Source organism: Elephas maximus, chromosome 7 (genome assembly GCF_024166365.1).
Source record: "Elephas maximus indicus isolate mEleMax1 chromosome 7, mEleMax1 primary haplotype, whole genome shotgun sequence".
Lineage (NCBI taxonomy): Eukaryota > Metazoa > Chordata > Mammalia > Proboscidea > Elephantidae > Elephas > Elephas maximus.
In genome coordinates this window covers 72,232,089-72,251,140 of record NC_064825.1, presented here as the reverse complement: position 1 = coordinate 72,251,140, position 19,052 = coordinate 72,232,089, and the positions used below count along the sequence as shown (strand labels likewise).

General features: G+C 45.0%; 1 protein-coding gene across 7 annotated transcripts in view; it reads left to right on the top strand.

Annotated features, from left to right (window-relative positions):
* Positions 1–19,052, top strand: part of PLEKHA7 (pleckstrin homology domain containing A7) — a 236,738-nt gene that overhangs the window by 155,453 nt on the left and 62,233 nt on the right. For all 7 annotated transcript variants that reach the window (XM_049890554.1, XM_049890555.1, XM_049890552.1 and 4 more), the window contains 4 exons: positions 6,490–6,601; positions 7,426–7,530; positions 10,052–10,124; positions 11,503–11,603. In XM_049890554.1, coding sequence (XP_049746511.1) covers positions 6,490–6,601; positions 7,426–7,530; positions 10,052–10,124; positions 11,503–11,603 — 391 coding nt within the window. The remainder of the gene's footprint in view (positions 1–6,489; positions 6,602–7,425; positions 7,531–10,051; positions 10,125–11,502; positions 11,604–19,052) is intronic.

Below are 19,052 nucleotides of genomic sequence, written 5' to 3'. Positions count from 1 at the left end.
GACGAGGGCTCTCCAAAGCCTGGAATTAGAATTGCACTATCTCAGAGGCAGCAAGTCGGAGCTGGAAGGAACCCTAGAGGTCAAGGTGTGGTTATCCCCCTGCACAGATGGAGATGTGGAGGCCTAGACAGTGGAAGAGACTGGCCCAGGGTTGTACAGCAGAGGATGGACTCATGCTGAGTACAGGGCAGTGCTGTGATTTAGATGGGGTGAAAGCCTGCGACTGCTGGAGGCTTCCTGGGTTCTTTTTCATGCCAGATGAGGGGTGCTGTTTGGGTAGGGTAGTGTGGGGAGCTGGATCTTGTGCTCAAGAGAGGAGTTGAGGGGGAAAGACAGAGAAAGCCATAGTTGAGTAATGAGGCCACAGACGCTGAATGAAAACCCGTGTCAGACAGCCTCCCCCAGGGTGTTCGGAGTTTACAGTGAGCGTTGGCAGCCTGTCTGTGTGTTTCTCTCTTTTTCTGGGAAGAGGAGGTGTGGAAGTGTCTGCCCGTTTGGGACAAGAATTTTTTTTTTTCCTGCCTCCCATTGTGCATTGCCTTTTCCAAACCCCTTAGGTGGTGGGTGTAAGCCCGTTGAGAAATTGATTGGTGTTTGCATTTATGCCCTTAGCAGCTCACATCTCAATAATTGCAACTGAGCTCTCTGTGGAATCCTTGAGGACAGAGCATGAGCTTGGAAGCCTGCTTTTACAAGAATTAATGGTGGAAAGAAGGAGTGTGCTATTTCATTAGGGGGAGAGCAACTAGGAGTATGTAGCAAGGTGTATATAAATTTTTGTATGAGAGACTGACTTGATTTGTAAACTTTCACTTAAAGCACAATAAATATTAAAAAAAAAAATTTAATGAGACACGCGTGTCCTTTATGGTGTTCTCTCAATAAGAGACTCCTGTTTCCCCATAACTTTCTAACCTCCCCATCTTAGCCTTGTTGACTGTTAAAATCATTGCTCTCCTTGAGAAGGAAAGGGAGCTGGCTCCCCCAGCCACAGGGTGACTACACTTTAAAGAAGCGCCAGATAAGAGGTCGATGGGAATGTTTATAGGAAATGAGTGCTGTTTAGAAGTTAATTGTTTGACACCTTGAGCGTTCTGGAGAGAACTGTCTTGGAAATAAAAATAAAATACAGGTGGGTTTTAAATTCTGGAGTCTCCATTGGTAACAGCATCAAATAATGCTTTTAATTTAGTGTAATGTTTCAAGATTTTCAGAGTACTCATTTCAGTCTACCCTGTGAGATGAGAAGTTGGCTTTAACCCCATTTTGTGAAGGAGAAAACTGTGACTTTTGGTTGAGTAAGTTATAGAGCTTAGACCCATTTATTCTGAGCTTTTTTTTTGTTTTTAATCACCCTGGGATCCTCTTGGTTGAGGGGTTGGTCCTGGGGCTGAGAAGAGCAAAATTCCATTTCTGCCAGACCTTGGGATTTGCCATGGGATGGTTTCTCTGTGCCAAAATCCAGGTTTTGGAGTCTGGCTTCTGCCTGGGACAAATTATTAATCTCTTTGATCCTTAGTTTTCTCATCTATAAAATGGAGATGGTAAAACTGACTTGCAGGGTTAAGTGAAATAATACAGGTGAACTGTCTGGCACACAATAGGTGCTTGTTAAGCAGTCTGTCTGCTTACCTGACCTTGTGATGATCACTGAGGGGTATTTGTCCCCAAGAGTAGGTGATGCTTGACTTAGTGACCTACCTACTGTGATTGGGTAGGGAAAGCTCTTGCTCTCAGTCTGCTCCAGTTCACATTGGTGATTAAGAGGCAGCTCAGGATCCCATTAACCAAAACCTCACCTAAAGTCATAACAAACAGAAAAAATGACTACTGAGATTATAACCTCCCTTTCTTACTACGATGGTCAATGTTATACGCATTTGATCCTGGATTGGCAGGAAGAAGACACAGCTTCTTTACTGGATGGGGAAGTTGAGGGACAGAGAAAGTGACTCCCTCCCTGCCCAGGCTTATCTAACACATACTTGACAAAGTTTAGAATAGAATCAAGCTCTACTTGAGCCATTGAGTCACTTTCCTACTGGGCTTCTCCAGACTGATTTTTGTCTAGTTCTAACTTCTTTTGTTGCTTTCATTTGGGAGGCAGTTAATGCTCTAGCTCACTGTTTTGAACTTCAGCCCACACCCCTCTGGCAAAATAATCAGCATTCATGTAGCCCAAGTCAGGGAAAGAGAGGTCTTTGTTCAAATCAACCCACTGTACTTTGGGAATCCAGATAACAGAAACCTGGTAAACAGGCTTTTAAGTTAATAGATCTTATTTAAGTCAGCAGACCTTTCCACAGCAGAGCCTGTGGGTTTTTTGGTCTCCTCTCCAGGGACCTGTGTGACTCATGTGCCTGAGGGCATGCTGTTGGGAACTGAATCATCTTTCACAGTTGCTCAGCTCAGGGGCACAGGCTTTTCTCTGGGGAGGGGGCAGGCTCTTGGGTGAAGCCTGTCAGTAGAATACAGTCGGCCTCAAGAGCTGAGGACAAATCAGAGTCTGCTTCACCAGGCTCCTAAGTGGAGAATATGCCTGTAAGATGTAACCAGCTGAAGCAAATTACCAGAAAGCACACACCGGAGTGAGTGATGTCTCCTTCAGTGTTGTTGCTTCAGGAGGCTACACACACACACACACATGCTCCACTGATATTCCCATTACTCAAAATGTTGTGGTAAACAACCTCTAGGAATTTCCATCAGAACCAGTTTTTCAGCCAACCGAGTAAATTGTTTTTGAGATTCTTTTTTCATATCCTCATTTTTGGATATTAAATGGTGTTCCCGAGCATGACTACCCACCTTTTTTTTTTTTAAATTAATTAGTTGTAATTCTGAATAACTTTTAGTTATTTCCAAAAGTCACACTCACTGTTGGAAGGGACTAAGCTTTAGTCATACTGGGGAGATTCAAAGGAGTGTCCTCTGAAGGCAGGTCCTGTTACGTAGCCCAGTGGACCTTGTTCTTTCTGAGAGTCAGAATAGTGACTGCCAGGTAATGGTCGAGTCTGTTGCTTGAGTTGGGTGTTGTCTCTGCCCATGGGGAGCCCCTGGTCTGATGGTGAAGACATGTTCCTTGTTTGTAGCCACCCTGGGGCAAATTTAGTTTGAACTTTAGTCACATCTTTTTCTGCTGTGGTGAACAAGGCCTCTGTAGTATATAAGGGATGGAGTTGTCTGCATGTGTTTCCTCCCCCTCCTCTTACCCCCTCCACCCATGCCATCCCTCACTAATGTCCAGTGTTGGAGCCACAACCAGTCCTTCTCCAGCTGAAATCTATTCACAGCTGGCTCCCCAGATAGTGGTGATACCCTCCTCCTCAACCATTCAGGCCTGCAGGGCAGTCATCTTCCTACAGTATTGACTGGAAGAAGCTCCCTTGCCAGATAGTATCCCAGAAGCTAATATGGGGAGGAGAAATAGCATTAGAATGCAGTAGAGATGATTGAAGTTAGAGCTCAAGATTGTATGCTGCAGAAATGGCAAAAATGGCCATCTGTCTTGGAATTTCTGGGCTAGTCCCAAATCCAGATCATCTTTTCTTAGTCCTACAGGACAGGAGGGGTTGGGGAATGGTACGTCTAACCCAGAAAACCCAGTGCCGTTGAATTGATTCTGACTCATAGTGACCCTATAGGACAGAGTAGAACTGCCCCATAGAGTTTCCAAGGAGCGCCTGGCAGATTTGAACTGCTGACCCTTTGGTTAGCAGCCGTAGCACTTAACCACTACGCCACCAGGGTTCCCGTGGCATGTCTAGTTGATGGAATATGATGTAGTCATTTAAAGTGATGTGGATCTGGTGCCTGGCTATAACCAATGACTGCCCTGACAGGAAACACAACAGAGAACCCCTGAGGGAGCAGGAGAGCAGTGGGATGCATCCCCAGATTCTTGTAAAAAGACCAGACTTAATGGTCTGACTGAGACTAGAAGGACCCCGCTGGTCATGGCCCCCAGACCTTCTGTTGGCCCAGGACAGGAACCATTCCCAAAGCCAACTCTTCAGACATGGATTGGACTGGACAATGGGTTGGAGAGGGATGCTGGTGAGGAGTGAGCTTCTTGGATCAGGTGGACACTTGAGACTATGTTGGCATCTCCTCCCTGGAGGGGAGACGAGAGGGTAGAGGGGGTTAGAAGCTGGCGAAATGGACAGGAAAAGAGAGAGTGGAGGGAGAGAGCAGGCTGTCTCATTAGGGGGAGAGCAATTGGGAGTATGTATCAAGGTGTATATAAGTTTTTGTGTGAGAGACTGACTTGATTTGTAAACTTTCACTTAAAGCACAATAAAAATTAAAAAAAAATAAAACGATGTGGATGAATTTAGAATAATGGGGGAAATATTCATACTACAAATAATTTTTTTAAAAATCAGGATGCAGAATTGTGAACACAGTATGATATGATCACAATTATGTAAAACCAAAAAAACGCTCCTTGTCCCCTCCTCCCCCTACCAAAAAAAGACCAGGCATATAAAAAGAATGGAAATAAATATACCAGCTGTTAAAAATGGTTTTCCTTTGGATACGCAGGACTATGGGTAATCTTTTCTCTCCTTCCAGCATTTTTCTTGTATTTCTCAAATATTCTATAATGAGTCTCTGCTAGTGTCTTAAATGGGAGAGGATTAAACTTCCAAACAAACCCTTTTTATTGTTAGACATCATGTCCTGAATTTTAGCAGGCAACCTGTGAGTTCTTCCTTTTCTCAACCTCTGGAAATCTTGAAAGTCAGGCAAGGCCAGGTTCCAGGAAGATGTTTTGGGCATAGTTTTGCCTGGAGGCAGGGGGTGGACAATGCAGCTGCTCAGATCCCCTTCCCGCCCCCAGATGGCGATTATCTATCTGCTGCACACAGCCTCTGCCAACAGTGAGCGGGCTGAGCTTGGTGACATTCTCCAAGTGGGGAGCAGTAACAAAAGTCTGGCTGGGACGGAGGCTGGGGGCGGGGAATCTGGAGTGAGTGCCTGTGCTGATAAGGAGCCAGCAGTCTTTCTGCCTGGTGGGGTTCGCACCTTCAGCTGCCAAGCACCCAGCAGTGCCTGGCCCCCTGGAGAGCTAGTGCCGGTCACAGTGGTCCTGTTGCTGCTGGCAGAGCGGGGAGAGCATGGTAGTCCAGGCTACTTCTGCAAAGAACTTCTCTAGGCTGCAGGGTGTCGGGGCTCTGTCTTGGTGCCCAGAGAGGATTACTTGTCCTCTAAGCAGTGGTGGCTTTTGAAGGAATCAGCATATCTCCAAGGTGGAAACTAGGATTCCCCCCATAGCACATCTCTAAAAGGGAGTCCGGTCAAGCACTGCCAGGGTGCTTTCTCCTCAGCTGTGTCCTACCTGGATCCTCCATCTACGGCTCCTGAAGGTCTTTGCTCAAGCCTCAGAATCAGATTCTCTCCAGTCTTCAAGCAAAAGACCTCAGTTTGCTCAGTTTACTGCTGTTTGTCTGATCTCCAACTGCCTGGATCCTGTTGCCTGTCAGAGTAGTGGACAATAACTCAGTCACAGAACACTGGGACTTCTGCTCTGAGGAAGGCTTCCTGACTCCGGAGTTGGCAGGGTCTAGGAATCAGGCATCGAGCTTTCAAGGATAGGTATTGAATTTGTGTGGAGGCATTTGCTGCTGCTGCTTTGAAAGACTCTGGTACAAATGCTGGGGTTTTGTGGAGGCAGGTGAGAGGGCTTCTCTACTGTGTGTCTCTTGAGCACTGTACCGAGATGTCCCCAGAGTGCTGGACCTCCTAGAGTGGGTCAGCTTCTCAGTAGAAGTACCGTGTCTCTGGGATGCCGACGGCGAAGCACTGAGGGGGATCCTCCTTGGGGGATGACTGCTCACTCTCCAGGCATGGTACAAGGGGTTAATATCTCCTATGGCTCTATTTTGGGGCAAATGGAGTGTTCCCAGAATAGGACTCTTTGTTGCGTAGTCTATTATGGGAGGCAAGCCCCACTGGCGTTTATGTAAGCGATTCTCTGTGTGTATATGGGGGTGTGGATGTGTGCGCAAGTGATCTCTTGTTACTAATTATAAACAGTTTCTTCTGGGAGCCAGGGAAGTGGAGGGGTATGTGTATGTGTATGTGTGTGTGTGTGTGTGTGTGTGTGTGTGTGGTGTTGATTGCTCTTGCTGTGAAAGGCAGTGTGAGTATATGTGCCCATTCGACTGGGCAGTCACCACAGACACCAGAGTAAGAGAGGAGTGTGGGGACCCAAAGACAAAGGGACGAGACGACTGTCTTGGCCCCTTTGTGGGGTGTCTGGCTGGGGAGATGTGCTCATCTGTGATCCTCTTGATTCCTTGCAGTAGGTGGGCGGGCTGGACATTATGGCCTTCTGGCATCAGTCGAGTCAGTTGGTCTTCACAGGATCAGACCTGGGTTTCCCTAGAGCCCAGCAACTAGTTCTAAACTGGAACAAATCTCAGACTCCACTTCCCACTCTGAAGCTTGGCATTTACTCCCTGGATTTTCTTATGTCTCCCCAAGGCCAAATCCACATATGTCGAAGCAAGAGAGAAACCAAAGACCGTCCAGCATGGTCAGTGAAACGTCCACAGCTGGAACCACTTCCACCTTAGAGGCCAGGCCTGGACCCAAGGTGAGCTCCTGGCCACTTGTTCTTTCCTTCCCTGCTTCTATATTTTGCCAAGCCCTTTTGCAACCAGAAGCTTATTTGATCATCACAATAGTTAAGTGAGGGGGACACATAAGCACTGTTCTCCCCAAGTGACAGGTCAGTAAATTGAGGCCAAGAGGAGTCATGTCACTTGTCCAAGAAAACAGGTGATAGTTGACAGATCCAGGACTAACATGTAGATCCTTTGACACATTCTTCATTTTTCTGGCACCTGCTGAGAGGGGCACATCTCTGTTCAATATGGATATGTGTTAGAGATAGCCTGGCGAGATCTGGAGACAGAGGGGGCCCGAGGAAGGGTGCCCTTGAAAAGGGCTCAGAGGTTTTGTGTCCAGGGTACTGGAGCAGTGATGCAGGAGCAAAGAACTACATTGTGGAGTAAGGGAGAGTGCTGAGATAGGAGGGCTGAAACTAGATAAGAAACTAGATAGGAGGGGTTAACCCATTAGAAGGAATATCTGGAAATTGGGGAAATCAAAAGTAGATTTGGTTCCAGAACTACATAGGAAATATTAGAGCCAATAGCTACTGGTGAAAGTTGACTGAAAAACCCCTTTAAACTTTTTTCCTCTATGACCCAGATGGGGAGCTTACTAGGTCTTGATCTCACTTGTTAAATAGAATGTTGTGACCATGTGGCATGCCTGCGCCCTGCCTCCTCGCTGTTCTTTAGATCAAAGGGTGCTGCTGCTTAGAGAAGGCAGAGAGACCCTACAGCCGTTGTAACATAGGTGTGCTTTATGAAATCTTTCCTGCTGCTAGAGTTCAAGTCTGCTTTTTCCTAGATTATAAAGTCCATCAATAAAGTTCACAGCTTTGGGAAGAGGGACCAGGCCATTCGGAGGAACCCCAATGTTCCAGTGGTGGTAAGGGGCTGGCTGCACAAACAGGTGAGAAGCCTGAGGACTGTGGGTGGGCGGAGGGAGATTGCTGTTGCTAATTTCTTTCCTAGCCCTGGCCCCAGGGGTCTGGGAGCTGTCACATAGCTTTGTTCATGAGTTTGTCTGAGGCAGGTAGATTCTGCTCACTCTGCTGAGCAATTTTCTTTTCATTTTTATGAGTGGACTGTCTGCTCAATGGCTACAGCTTCCTTCCCAAACCCACCTGACCACCTTGCTCTCCAGTGCTGTTGGCTGCACTGGGACCCAGGCTATAGTGTGGTGGGTCAGCATGAATCCAGCCTTCCTGCCAATACTCTGCCAGCACTTGTCTTGCTGATGTTAAGAGCCTTTGTTATCATTTAGCTGAAAAATCACATCCTTTTCTCTCCCCCAGCCTACCACGCATATCTAACCCCCTAGGACTTCAGATTCCAGATCAGCCAAACTTAGCTCATTGTCTGCTTGCTCCTTACCTCTCTTCTTTCCCCCAACCTACTTTTTCTGGGTCTTTGTTAATGGTACCACTGTTCTCCCACTCAGTTTAAAAACCTCAGCAGTCTCACCAGCTCCTTCAGCTCCCACACCCATTCAGTCTGTACGTCCTGTCAGCTCTGTCTCCCTGATGCCATTGTTCATTTCTGTCCTCACCGCCAATTGATCTGTCTCTGGTTCTCTGGTGATGTCTAGGCTTGAGCCCCCAGCACCAGAGACCATGTCTCTTTCATCTCCTTCCTTCCTCCTTTTCACTCACTCACTCACTCACTCACTCACTCACTCACTCACTCACTCACTCACTCACTCACTCACTCACTCACTCACTCACTCACTCAGATATTCATCAAGTATCTGCCATGTTCCAGGTGTTCACACTGCAGGTATAGAGAGATGAGTAAAATGTCATTCCTATTCTCAGGGAACTCATAGTCTAAGGGAAACGGATAGACACACTTCTCACATCTATCACCCAGCCCAGTCTCCCCCATATCATGTCACTCATAAAAAACACAAGTCAAACTCCGAGAGCAATCAACGACAGATGATGTAAATTTTACAAAAGACTTTGCGGCAAGATAGAGGACATTGTATTGCATATCACACAGAAGAATCCTTGAAAGTCCCTTTGAAATCTTTCTCCACTTCTACTCTCTATGGCAGCTCCACAGCTCTCCAGCCTCATCTGCCAGATACTCCTTTGGTACCACCTTCTCTTGCTTACACTGTCTTCCCTCACAGCTCTGTTCTTCCTCTGTTCCCTCTGGGGGCTACCCATCTCTTTTTTCTTACACTGAGTAATTTAACCAGTTCTCTGACTTCCTACATTTGCATTCCTACCCTTCAGTTAAGCAAAGGATGCTCCTTTGAAATGTGGGAGGGAGAGGGGATAAATACTTATTTTTTTCCCAGTTCCCACCCTCTTCACCAAGGGGGTGTGCTGTAACTGTAGCAGAGGTCTGTGTAGATTGCTGGGGACACAAAACAGAGAGAATTTAGCTGTGCTTGGGGGAGTCTAGAAAGGCTTTGCAGAGAAAGTGATATATGGAATGATGGGTAAGAGTTTTCCAAGCAAAGCAAATATGTACCAAGACCATGGAGATTATCTGGTCACTTTGCAGAAGGTAAAACCAGTAAATGCATGAATTCACTAAATTAAATTTGCTTTCAGCAATGTATAAGTGGAGCATGAATAAACCTCATGTTGTGTTTAGGTTTAGAAACTGTCACGTCACTTTCGTTTTTGTTTTACATTTAAACTTGTTAGAAACTTCTGCAGAAAGGAAGACAATACACTTTAACAGCCACCTCTAAAGCTGAAAGCTGCTCTGAGGTTCTCCTAGCTTTGGGAGAAAACTGACCGTAAAACAGTGCTATTTTTCTACTCTGGCTATGTTTTTTTTGTTTTTTACTTTCCCAATGATCTAAAAATATTTTTAGTAAATGTTAAGATTTACACTTCAGATGAGTAAAGACAGATTCTTGTTATGAGGCCGTTTCATAGCAGGAGAATCCAAATCTCTTTACATTGAATGGAAGGAAAATACCAAGGCAAAGTCAGTCCCTTGTGGTAGAGAACTGAGCTTAGTCAAATGAGAACTTTACCTCAGTTGATTACCTAACTTAGACACTTTGTTCAATACTATGTAAATTTAATTTTCTAATCAGCATCAAGGGAGATATTTTACAGCATAGCACCTAAAAAAAAAATTCCATTTTGTTAAAAGGTGATTCCTTTCTTAATGAGAGATTTTCTATATTCGCATTTTTTCTTTCTAAAAGAAGGGGGTTTATAATAGTGTGTTTCTTGGAGACCACCAAAAAAAAAAAAAAAAAACACTACTTCCTGGGGATAAACCTTCATTGAATCTAAATTTTAATATCTGATTCAAGAAACAGCTATTCAATAAAGTATTAATTAATTTGTTGTAAGAAAGCATGAATATGGGCAAGACTTGGTTCTGAAATCAGGTTGTATATGATGGGGGAAGTGGCAGTATGCCCAGATGTTGCCCTGACTAGTTTTTTTGCTTTGCAGGACAGCTCTGGGATGAGGCTGTGGAAGAGGAGGTGGTTTGTGCTTGCTGATTACTGCTTGTTTTACTATAAAGGTGAGCCAAGGCTCCAGCTGTTAAGGGCTCTTTGTGCAGGAGGGGATGGTGAAGTGATTTAGAAGATGGTCTTCTCAAAACCAGTGGCCCAAGCTAGCTGGTAATCTATTACCCCGCCAAAGTGTTCACTTTTATGTATCATGTGGATAATTGGCGACTTCAGTTTTACCAGTTCTGCATAGGAAGGTCCATCTCTTGGGTTAAAATAAATAGAACCTGGTTTGTCTGCTACTTAGTATCGCAAGATCCAGGCTCATCCTAGCTCCTGCTTCAGTTGGGGCACAGGCACACTTTTGAGGCTCTCTGGAGAGGTGAGAAGTATGAGTGAACCATTGAATTTTGTAACCCATCATTTGGATTTATCCTCTGTGACATTGGATAGGAAATTGCTAAATTGGCCCTGTGAGCATTTATGGAGCCCCAGTGCATAAAATCAGGGGCTGTGCATTGGTGAGAAGGAAGTAAGGCTCAAAATATGAAGGAAGAGATAGCTTACTTTTAAGACAAAACTAGGCTCTAGCAAGTGCTTTAAAAGACACCCAAAGTATTGAGGCAGTTCAGCAGAGTGAGAAGTTAATTCCATATTGGAGAATCTGAGGAGGCTTCTTGGAGGAAGTAGGATGGACCTGAGTTGGGCTTTTAAGGATAGGCAGAGCTTTGGCCTGTGTTTGGGGCAAAATGGACATTATCAGCAGAGGAAACAACTTGAGTAAAGTGCTAGAAGCTGGGGAAGGTCATTCCATAGTGGCCATAGTGAGTCTTACATGAAGGATGTATTAGGAGATAAGGCCCAGGAGGTAGGTAAGGGCCAAAATACAGCCAGGCAGTGGAAGTTGGGTCTCCTTCTGTATCCAGTGGGGAATCAGCAAGTGCCTTTGAGTAGGAGAGCGATAGGACCAACTCTGTCCTTAGGAAATTACCTCTGGTAATCCAAACGGTTTGTAGGAAGGAGGAAATAGAAGCAGAATCTAGGGTTTTTCACACATACTGTAACTGTGCCTGTGAGGTTTGCCGTACCCAGAATGCCTTTCCATGTTCTTTAAAACACAACTTAAACATCACCCTTGAAGCTTTCGCAGCTTCCCCAGACTATGTACCCCACTCCTGCCTCTCTGTCCCCACAGCACTTGGTACACTGCCCTGTTTCAGGACTTAGCAGGTCCAGTTGTGTGTGTTTACATACCTGACGTGTCTGATTGACCTATGTAGTTCCAGCATTAGCACAAAGGTCCCCAGGGAACATCTGAATAAGCGATCAGTTAAGAGGTGATTGCACTAGTCCTAGGAAGAGAAAAGGAACCCCGAACTGGGGCAGTGGGATGACCAGCCCAGGGAAGGTGCCACAGAAGGTTGTTCTGATGTGTTTTTCCGTTCAAAGACAGCCGAGAAGAAGCGGTCCTCGGGAGCATCCCTCTGCCCAGCTATGTGGTCTCGCCTGTGACCCCTGAGGATCGCATAAGTCGCAAGTATTCCTTTAAGGTATTGCTCCTTCTCCTTTGGAGCAACAAGTCCATCCTAAGAAACTTTGTGTTATCGAAAATGGCTTTATAAAAGCAGTTGTTTTTGTGGGGTGGGGAAGAAGGTAAGAAGCTAGAGTGTTTCAGGCTCATATGAACAAAGTCATAAATTATTTAAACAATAATAATATCTCATCACAAGAACTTTTGTTTGTATTTGAGGTTTGAATCCCCCAGCCTTGCTCAAGTATTTAGAACCCTATATGCAAGGAGCCCTGGTGGTGCAGTGGTTAAGTGATTGGCTGCTAACTAAAAGGTTTGAACCCACTAGCCACTCTGTGGGAGAAAGATGTGGTAGTCTGCTTCTATAAAGAGTACAGCCTTGGAAACCCTATGGGGCAGTTCTACTGTGTCCTATAGGGTTTCCATGAGTTGCTATCGACTAGACAGCAACAGGTTTGGAGGTTTTTTTTTGTTTTTGTTTCCTATTGCTACTAATCTTGTGATTACATATCTAACACAGTCCTTCTAGTGCTTTCTCATTACCTTAATCAACCAGTCTAACTAGTATCCAGTCATTCAGGGCAAATGATGTTCTATTATAATTGAATTATATCAATTATGTTATGAATGTGTTCATTGATTCACATGCAAGCAAAATTTTGCTGAAGATCGTTCAAAAGCAGCTGCAGCAGTGTATCTACAGGGAATTGCCAGAAATTCAAGCCAGATTTAGAAGAGGATGTGGAACCAGGGATATCATTGCTGATGTCAGATGGATCCTGGCTGAAAGGAGAGAATGCCAGAAAGGTGTTTACTTGTGTTTTACTGACTATGCTAAGGCATTCGACTGTGTGGGTCATAATAAATTATGGATTACATTGCAGAGAATGGGAATTCTGGAACACTTTAATTGTGCTCATGAGGAACCTATACACAGATCAAGAGGCAGTCGTTCGAACAGAACAAGGGGATGCTGCATGGTTTTAAAGTCAGGAAAGGTGTGCATCAGGGTTGTATCCTTTCACCATACCTATTCAATCTGTCTGCTGAGCAAATAATCTGAGAAGCTGGAGTCTATGAAGAAGAATGCACCATCAGGACTGGAGGAAAACTCATTAACAACCTGCATTATGCAGATGACACAACCTTGCTTGCTGAAAGTAAAGAGGACTTGAAGCACTTACTGATGAAGATCAAAGACCACAGCCTTCAGTATGGATTACCCCTCAACATAAAACAAAAATCCTCACAACTGAACCAAGAAGCAACACCATGATAAACGGAGAAAAGATTGAAGTTGTCAAGGATTTCATTTTACTTGGATCCACAATCAACAGCCATGGAAGCAGCAGTCAAGAAATCAAAAGACGCATTGCATTGGGCGAATCAGCTGCAAAAGACCTCTTTAAAGTGTCAAAAAGCAAAGATATCACCTCGAAGACTAAGGTGCTCCTGATCCAAGCTATGGTGTTTTCACATGCATACGAAAGCTGAACAATGAATAAGGAAGACTGAAGAAGAATTGATGCCTTTGAATTGTGGTGTTGGCGAAGAATATTGAATATACCGTGGACTGCCAAAAGAACAAACAAATCTGTCTTGAAATACGTACAACCAGATGCACCTTAGAAGCAAGGATGGCAAGACTATGTCTCACATACTTTGGACATGTTGTCAGGAGCTATCAGCCCCTGGAGAAGGACATCATGCTTGGTAAAGTAGAGGGTCAGCAAAAAAGAAGAAGACCCTTAATAAGATGGATTGACACAGTGGCTGCAACAATGGGCACAAGCATAGCAACAATTGTGAGGATGGCGCAGGACTGGGCAGTGTTTCATTCTGTTGTGCATAGGGTCGCTATGAGTCGGAATAGACTTGACAGCACCTAACAACAACAACATGTACATTGATGGTTAGGGGCGTCACACTGACAAGATTGTCAGATTTGTCTACTTTGTTTATCTTGCTGAAAAGCAGTTAGAGTCAAATTTTGGTTTATGTTTTGGATCATTGAAGATTCCCAGGGAAATCCCTTCACCAATGAAACCCCTTTTTTATGTGGTTACTGTGCTATTTGGGGTGAGTGAGCCCTGGTGATACAGTGTTAGAGTGATCAACTGCTAACTGAAAGGTTGGTGGTTCGAAACCACCAGTGACTTCAAGGGGCAAAGATGTGGCAGTCTGCTTCTATAGAGATTTATAGCCTTGGAAACCCTATGGGATTGCTATGAGTTGGAATTGACTCGACAGCAGTGAATTTTTTGTTTGGGGACATGATAATTGATGACAGTCGTATGATGCCCTCTGACATCTGGGAGGCCATGCACGGAGGCTCCAGAAGGTGATGGTTAGGATCAAACTTGGTGAGTCCTGAGGCTTTCTCCATTGATGGTCTCAACAGATTGTTTCACTGTGGCTGCTTTTGGGTTCCCCAGGGGTGGTGAGGGTGGGATGATGGACTGAAGATCCACTTTACCGGCAGTTGGAATAGAAGTCTCAGAGAATACTGAAGCAAGTGGTCCTTGATGACAGTAGCCACAGGGAAACACTCTCTCATGCTGCTCAGGAAACAAGGCAATGACATTATTTCAGGCTGGGGTAAGGGACTTCTGCCCCTTCTCATGTTGATTTTGGCTCTTCCTGTGTTGGAGATACGAGGTGAGCACTAGGCAGTAGATATCAAAGCACGGATTAAACAGAAATCAAGTTTTCCAGCCCTAGGTAGTTAAAGGACCACGGAAATGCATAGGATAAGAAACTACCTTTCCGTGCACTGGTTAGAGGAAAATGTCCTTCTGTACCGTCCGTGGCATTAGCTGTTGGTCCTCAGTTTGTGAGGGGCTTTTAGAAGGTGATTGTCTGCATCAGCATTGCAATCTGGAGTCCGTGGTGGTGGTGGTGGTTGGAAAGTCAGGCTCATATCTTCCTTCTATCTCTCCTTCCTAAGGGAGCGCAGAACTGAGGTGATGCTTCAGTTTGTTCATTGACAGATTTGAGTCATTGTCTTTCCCTCAAACATCACTATCCCCAGTGCCTGCAGAGTTGCTGTGGGTCGGAGATTCTGGGATCCTCCCCCAGTTTATGTTACATGGGATAGTATTGCCTTACATCTGTAAAACCACTTATGACTTGGGAAGTGCTTTTATACATGTTACCTCATTTAATCCTTGTGGGAGCCTGTGAAGTCAGTATCATTAGGTTCATTTTATAGATTAGGAATCTGAGGATCAGAGAGCTTGAGAAACTTGCCCAAGGTCACAAAGCTGGAAGATGTGAAAAAACTTCACCCAGAATTTTACTCTCTTTCAAGTTGCCTTACAGGGAGGGGTGACAGTTTTTTTTCTCTTTTCTCTCTGCTTTATTTTCCATGTCTTATTTGGTCACCTCCTGCGCATACACTGCAAGAGGTAGGAGGTGATGTGAAGTAATCCTTGTTGTTGTCACTTGAAGAATTCTCTTCTATTTAATAATTCAGGAACCTCCTCTGCTATTGCTGGCTCCGAAAACATCTTTTTTCAGTGGGCTTCAGGCTGGTCTTTTGCAGCCTGAAAAGTCTTCCTCAGGAAACCCTCTTTTCTAGGGTTGAACATTGGGGTAAGGATGTGTATAATTTTTGGTGGACAGCATTTAGGATATCCTCAAAGTAACTTATTATAGCTATTTATATTTCATCTTAACACTTCATTGGGAGGTATGAAAATAGATTCTAGGAAAACATCTTTTCTACATATCTTAGATTTTTTTCTTAGGAAAAATCTACCCAGAGTGTTGCCTAAATATTTGGTCTGGGAGACAGAAGGCATGCATCTGTTTGGGGGTCTTTGGAACTCTCAGGGTCTGAGAGCAAAGAAAAGCAACTGCTTTCCGATCTGGTGGTAGTCAGCTGGTTCTCCTGAAAGGACTCTGGTTTCCCTTTGATTGCAGCATCATTCTTTTAGGAGGCAGAGGGTGGGGGGCAGTTCAGGATCCATGTTCTTGGGCGTACTGAGAAATACGCAGTGTTTTGTGTCTTGAGCCTTGTACCTGCCTCTGAAGTCAGGTCCTGCTCATATCCAGAGCTGAGATTCTCTGACTGCTGCTGAGGCACCTTGCCTGACATTATTCAGAGTAAGACCTGTAGTGGTAGGTAGGCACAGCTTGAAAGGTTATGTGGTCCTCTTCTTGTCACGCTTTTCCAACTGTGCCCACAGCCTGGCAACCCCAAGGCATTGCCAGAAAACCAGGGGCTACGTGGGCCCTGAGGCACAGCCAGGTCTTCAGGGTGAGCCAGGCAGGGCTCTTGGTGGCCTCTAGAAGCCATCCCGCCTGCCCTAATCAGGCCTTTCATGCCTGGCTGGCTAACCTGGGGGCCTCCTACAGAATCTATACCAGATGCACAGCCTCTCGGCCATTGGTCACTTCTGAACAAGCCTTGGCCCCACCTTATTCCTGGGAATCCAGGATCCTCAGCAGAAAACATCCCACACAGCCAGTGGTCTAAAGGTCTTCAAAGGAGGAAAAGCTTTTACTGCCACTCTCCCTTCCTAGAGCACGGGCTCCTAACCTGAGGTCCACAAACCTGCAGGAGCCTGTGGATAAATCACATCTTTATGTTTTTAACCTCTAACTGAAATACATTCCCTTCCAGTAAGAAAACAGGCAACGGCAAGTATCAGCAGTATCTGTGACTTGGTCACCAATAAAAACCATAGATATTTTCATCTCACATTACAGTTGTTGATCCTCAGTTGTTATTGCAAATATCTTAAAATAGCATTTATGCGCATCACCACTTGGAAATTGTGGTAACTGTTAAATCTGCCACTAGATATGTTATTAATACATTATTAAAGAACCACTTATATTACTATATCACAATTAAAAAATGTTTAGATCCCCAACAGAGCAGAACAGTGGGATGCAGATCTCAGTTTCTTGTAAAAAGACCAGACTTAATGGTCTGACCGAGACTAGAAAGACCCTGGAGGTCATGGTCCCCAGACCTTCTGTTAGCCCAAGACTGGAACCATTCCCAAAGCCAACTCTTCAGACAGGGATTGGGCTGGACTATGGGATAGAAAATGATACCGGTAAAGAGTGAGCTTCTTGGATCAAGTAGACACATGAGACTATGTTGGCATCTCCTGTCTGGAGGGGAGTTGAGAAGGCAGAGAGGGACAGGAGCTGGTTGAATGGACATCGGGGAATACAGGGTGGAGAGGAGGAATGTGCTGTCTCATTAGGGGGAGAGCAGCTAGGAGTACATAGCAAGGTGTGTATAAGTTTTTGTATGAGAGACTGACTTGATTTGTAAACTTTGACTTAAAGCATAATTAAAAAAAATGTTTCGGTAACTATATTTCAGTATAATCTGTTTTCTGTATTTTATTTGTGCACTTTAAAACATTCTGAGAAGGGTTCACAAGCTTCGCCAAGTTGCCAGAGAGATCCATGCCACAAAAAAGGGCAAGACTTCTTTAGAGTCTGGCTGAAGGCCAGTAAAGAGATGTGGTTTTTCACTTATTTATTTATATTCAACAAACATTAATTGAATTCTGTTTTTCCACTTGTCAGTATTATAGATGCTGGGGATAGCGCAGTGAAAAGGACAAAGTCCTTGCCTTGGTAGGGCTGAAGTTTGCATCAGCTTATGGGTTATTAGAGGATAAGAAGAGAACAGGAAAGAGCTACCTTTTTCCTCTCCCCCATATTGTGAGTCACTTTGAGCCCTTTCAGTTTTGCTCTTTGTGTATCTCTCAAATCCATCTCCTTCTTTCCGTTGCTGCTGCCTGCTGCTGCTGTCTCTGCCACCATCATCCCTCTTCTGGGTAACTTAGTGTGAAAACAGTGCTGAGCACATAGAATGCTTGTTAAATGTTGACTGTCGCTGCTACAGCCTCCTGACTTGCTCTGCAGCCTCCAATCCGACCTCCATACTGTTTTTCAATTGCAAATCTGTTCAGGTTGTGTTCCTTTTGGCCTTCAGGATAAAGCCCAGTCTTGGTTTAGAAGGAAGGCTCCAACTTATCTCTCCAGCCATATTTTTAGGCCCTCCCTTCTCATACCTTCCCTCCAGCCATAAGCAGTTGCCTGAGGGCACCAGGACATTTCTGACTGATGGGCCTCTGCTCAGGCTTCAGCTACAGCCTGGAGTGCCCTTTCCCCAACTCTTCCTTTTCCTTCAGGGCTCTGCTCTGGAGTTACCTCCTTCAAGAAACCTTCCCTACCCCTCCCCCACAAAGGTTAGGTACCTTCTTGTGTATATCCACAGGACCTGTCTCACTGCACTGTAAACGGTTGATTTATCCATCCAGAGAGCTTTCACCAGGAAAGCTGGCTCACTAGTTCTGCCTAGGTAAATGGGGCTAGTCTCGTTCTACAAACAGAGACCACACAGAGCAGGCATTTACATAGGAGTCACTTGCAGTCAGTTACAGTGTTTTTATACCAAAGTGCTGCTAACACTTCCAAAGTTACGATGGGTTCAGGTTTATTTGTGTTTCATGTTTGATTCTCTATAAATTAGTATTGGGAGGGGTGGGGGGGTGTCCTTTTAAGTTTCGGTAAAGCTCATCCAGTCAACCTCCTTAGGTTGCTCAAGTTACTGCACCTGTAATAACATCAGCTAACATCTTTTGAGCCTTACAAATGCCAGGCTCTGCTCTAAACACAGTATGTGCATTCTCATTTAATCCTCACAAGACCTTGCAAGGTAATTACTATTGTTCTCCACAGTCGCATTTTAAAGATGAAGAAACAGAGATACGGGGAGATTGAACAATTTGCCCAGGGTTACCAAAATGTTGGCGGTTCGAATCCACCAGCTGCTCCTTGGAACCTCTATGGGACAGTTCTACTCTGTCTTCTGGGGTCACTATGAGTCGGAATCAACTCAGTGGTTTGGTTTTTTACTTAGTAGATAAGAGGCAGAGCCCACCTTAGACCTCAGCTGACTTCAAGTTCTTACTCAGTTCACTGTGCTGCTTGTATCAGCCAAAAGATTAGAGGTGGGGAGTCCTTCTCTTCTTTTTTTTTAAACAGGCACTGCTGCCTTTACAAGCCATAAACCTGACAGTCTTAGCCTCCCATATCCAGTCCATCACTAAGTACTGCTAGTGTTACCTTATTGTTCTCTCCAGACTCCGGCCACCCTTCACTTCCTGTCTCCACCACCATATCTCACCTGTGCTCTTGTAGTGGCCACCTGACTGATCTCCCCTTACGTGCTCCTGCACAGCTCTAACTCTTCACCATACCACACAGCCAGAGTGATCTTTCCAGACAAAGTCTGATCACGTCACTCCCTAGCTTAAAATCGTTTAATAGCCTCTCATTGCCTTTTAAACAGAGACAAAACCCTAGCATGCTCAGCGAGACTCCAGTGATCTGACCCTGCCAGCTTTGATAGCTTTGTTTTATGGTGCTCTCCCCTCAGCTTCTCTGCCTCACTCACATTGACCTAATCCTGAAACCTACCATACTCCTTTGA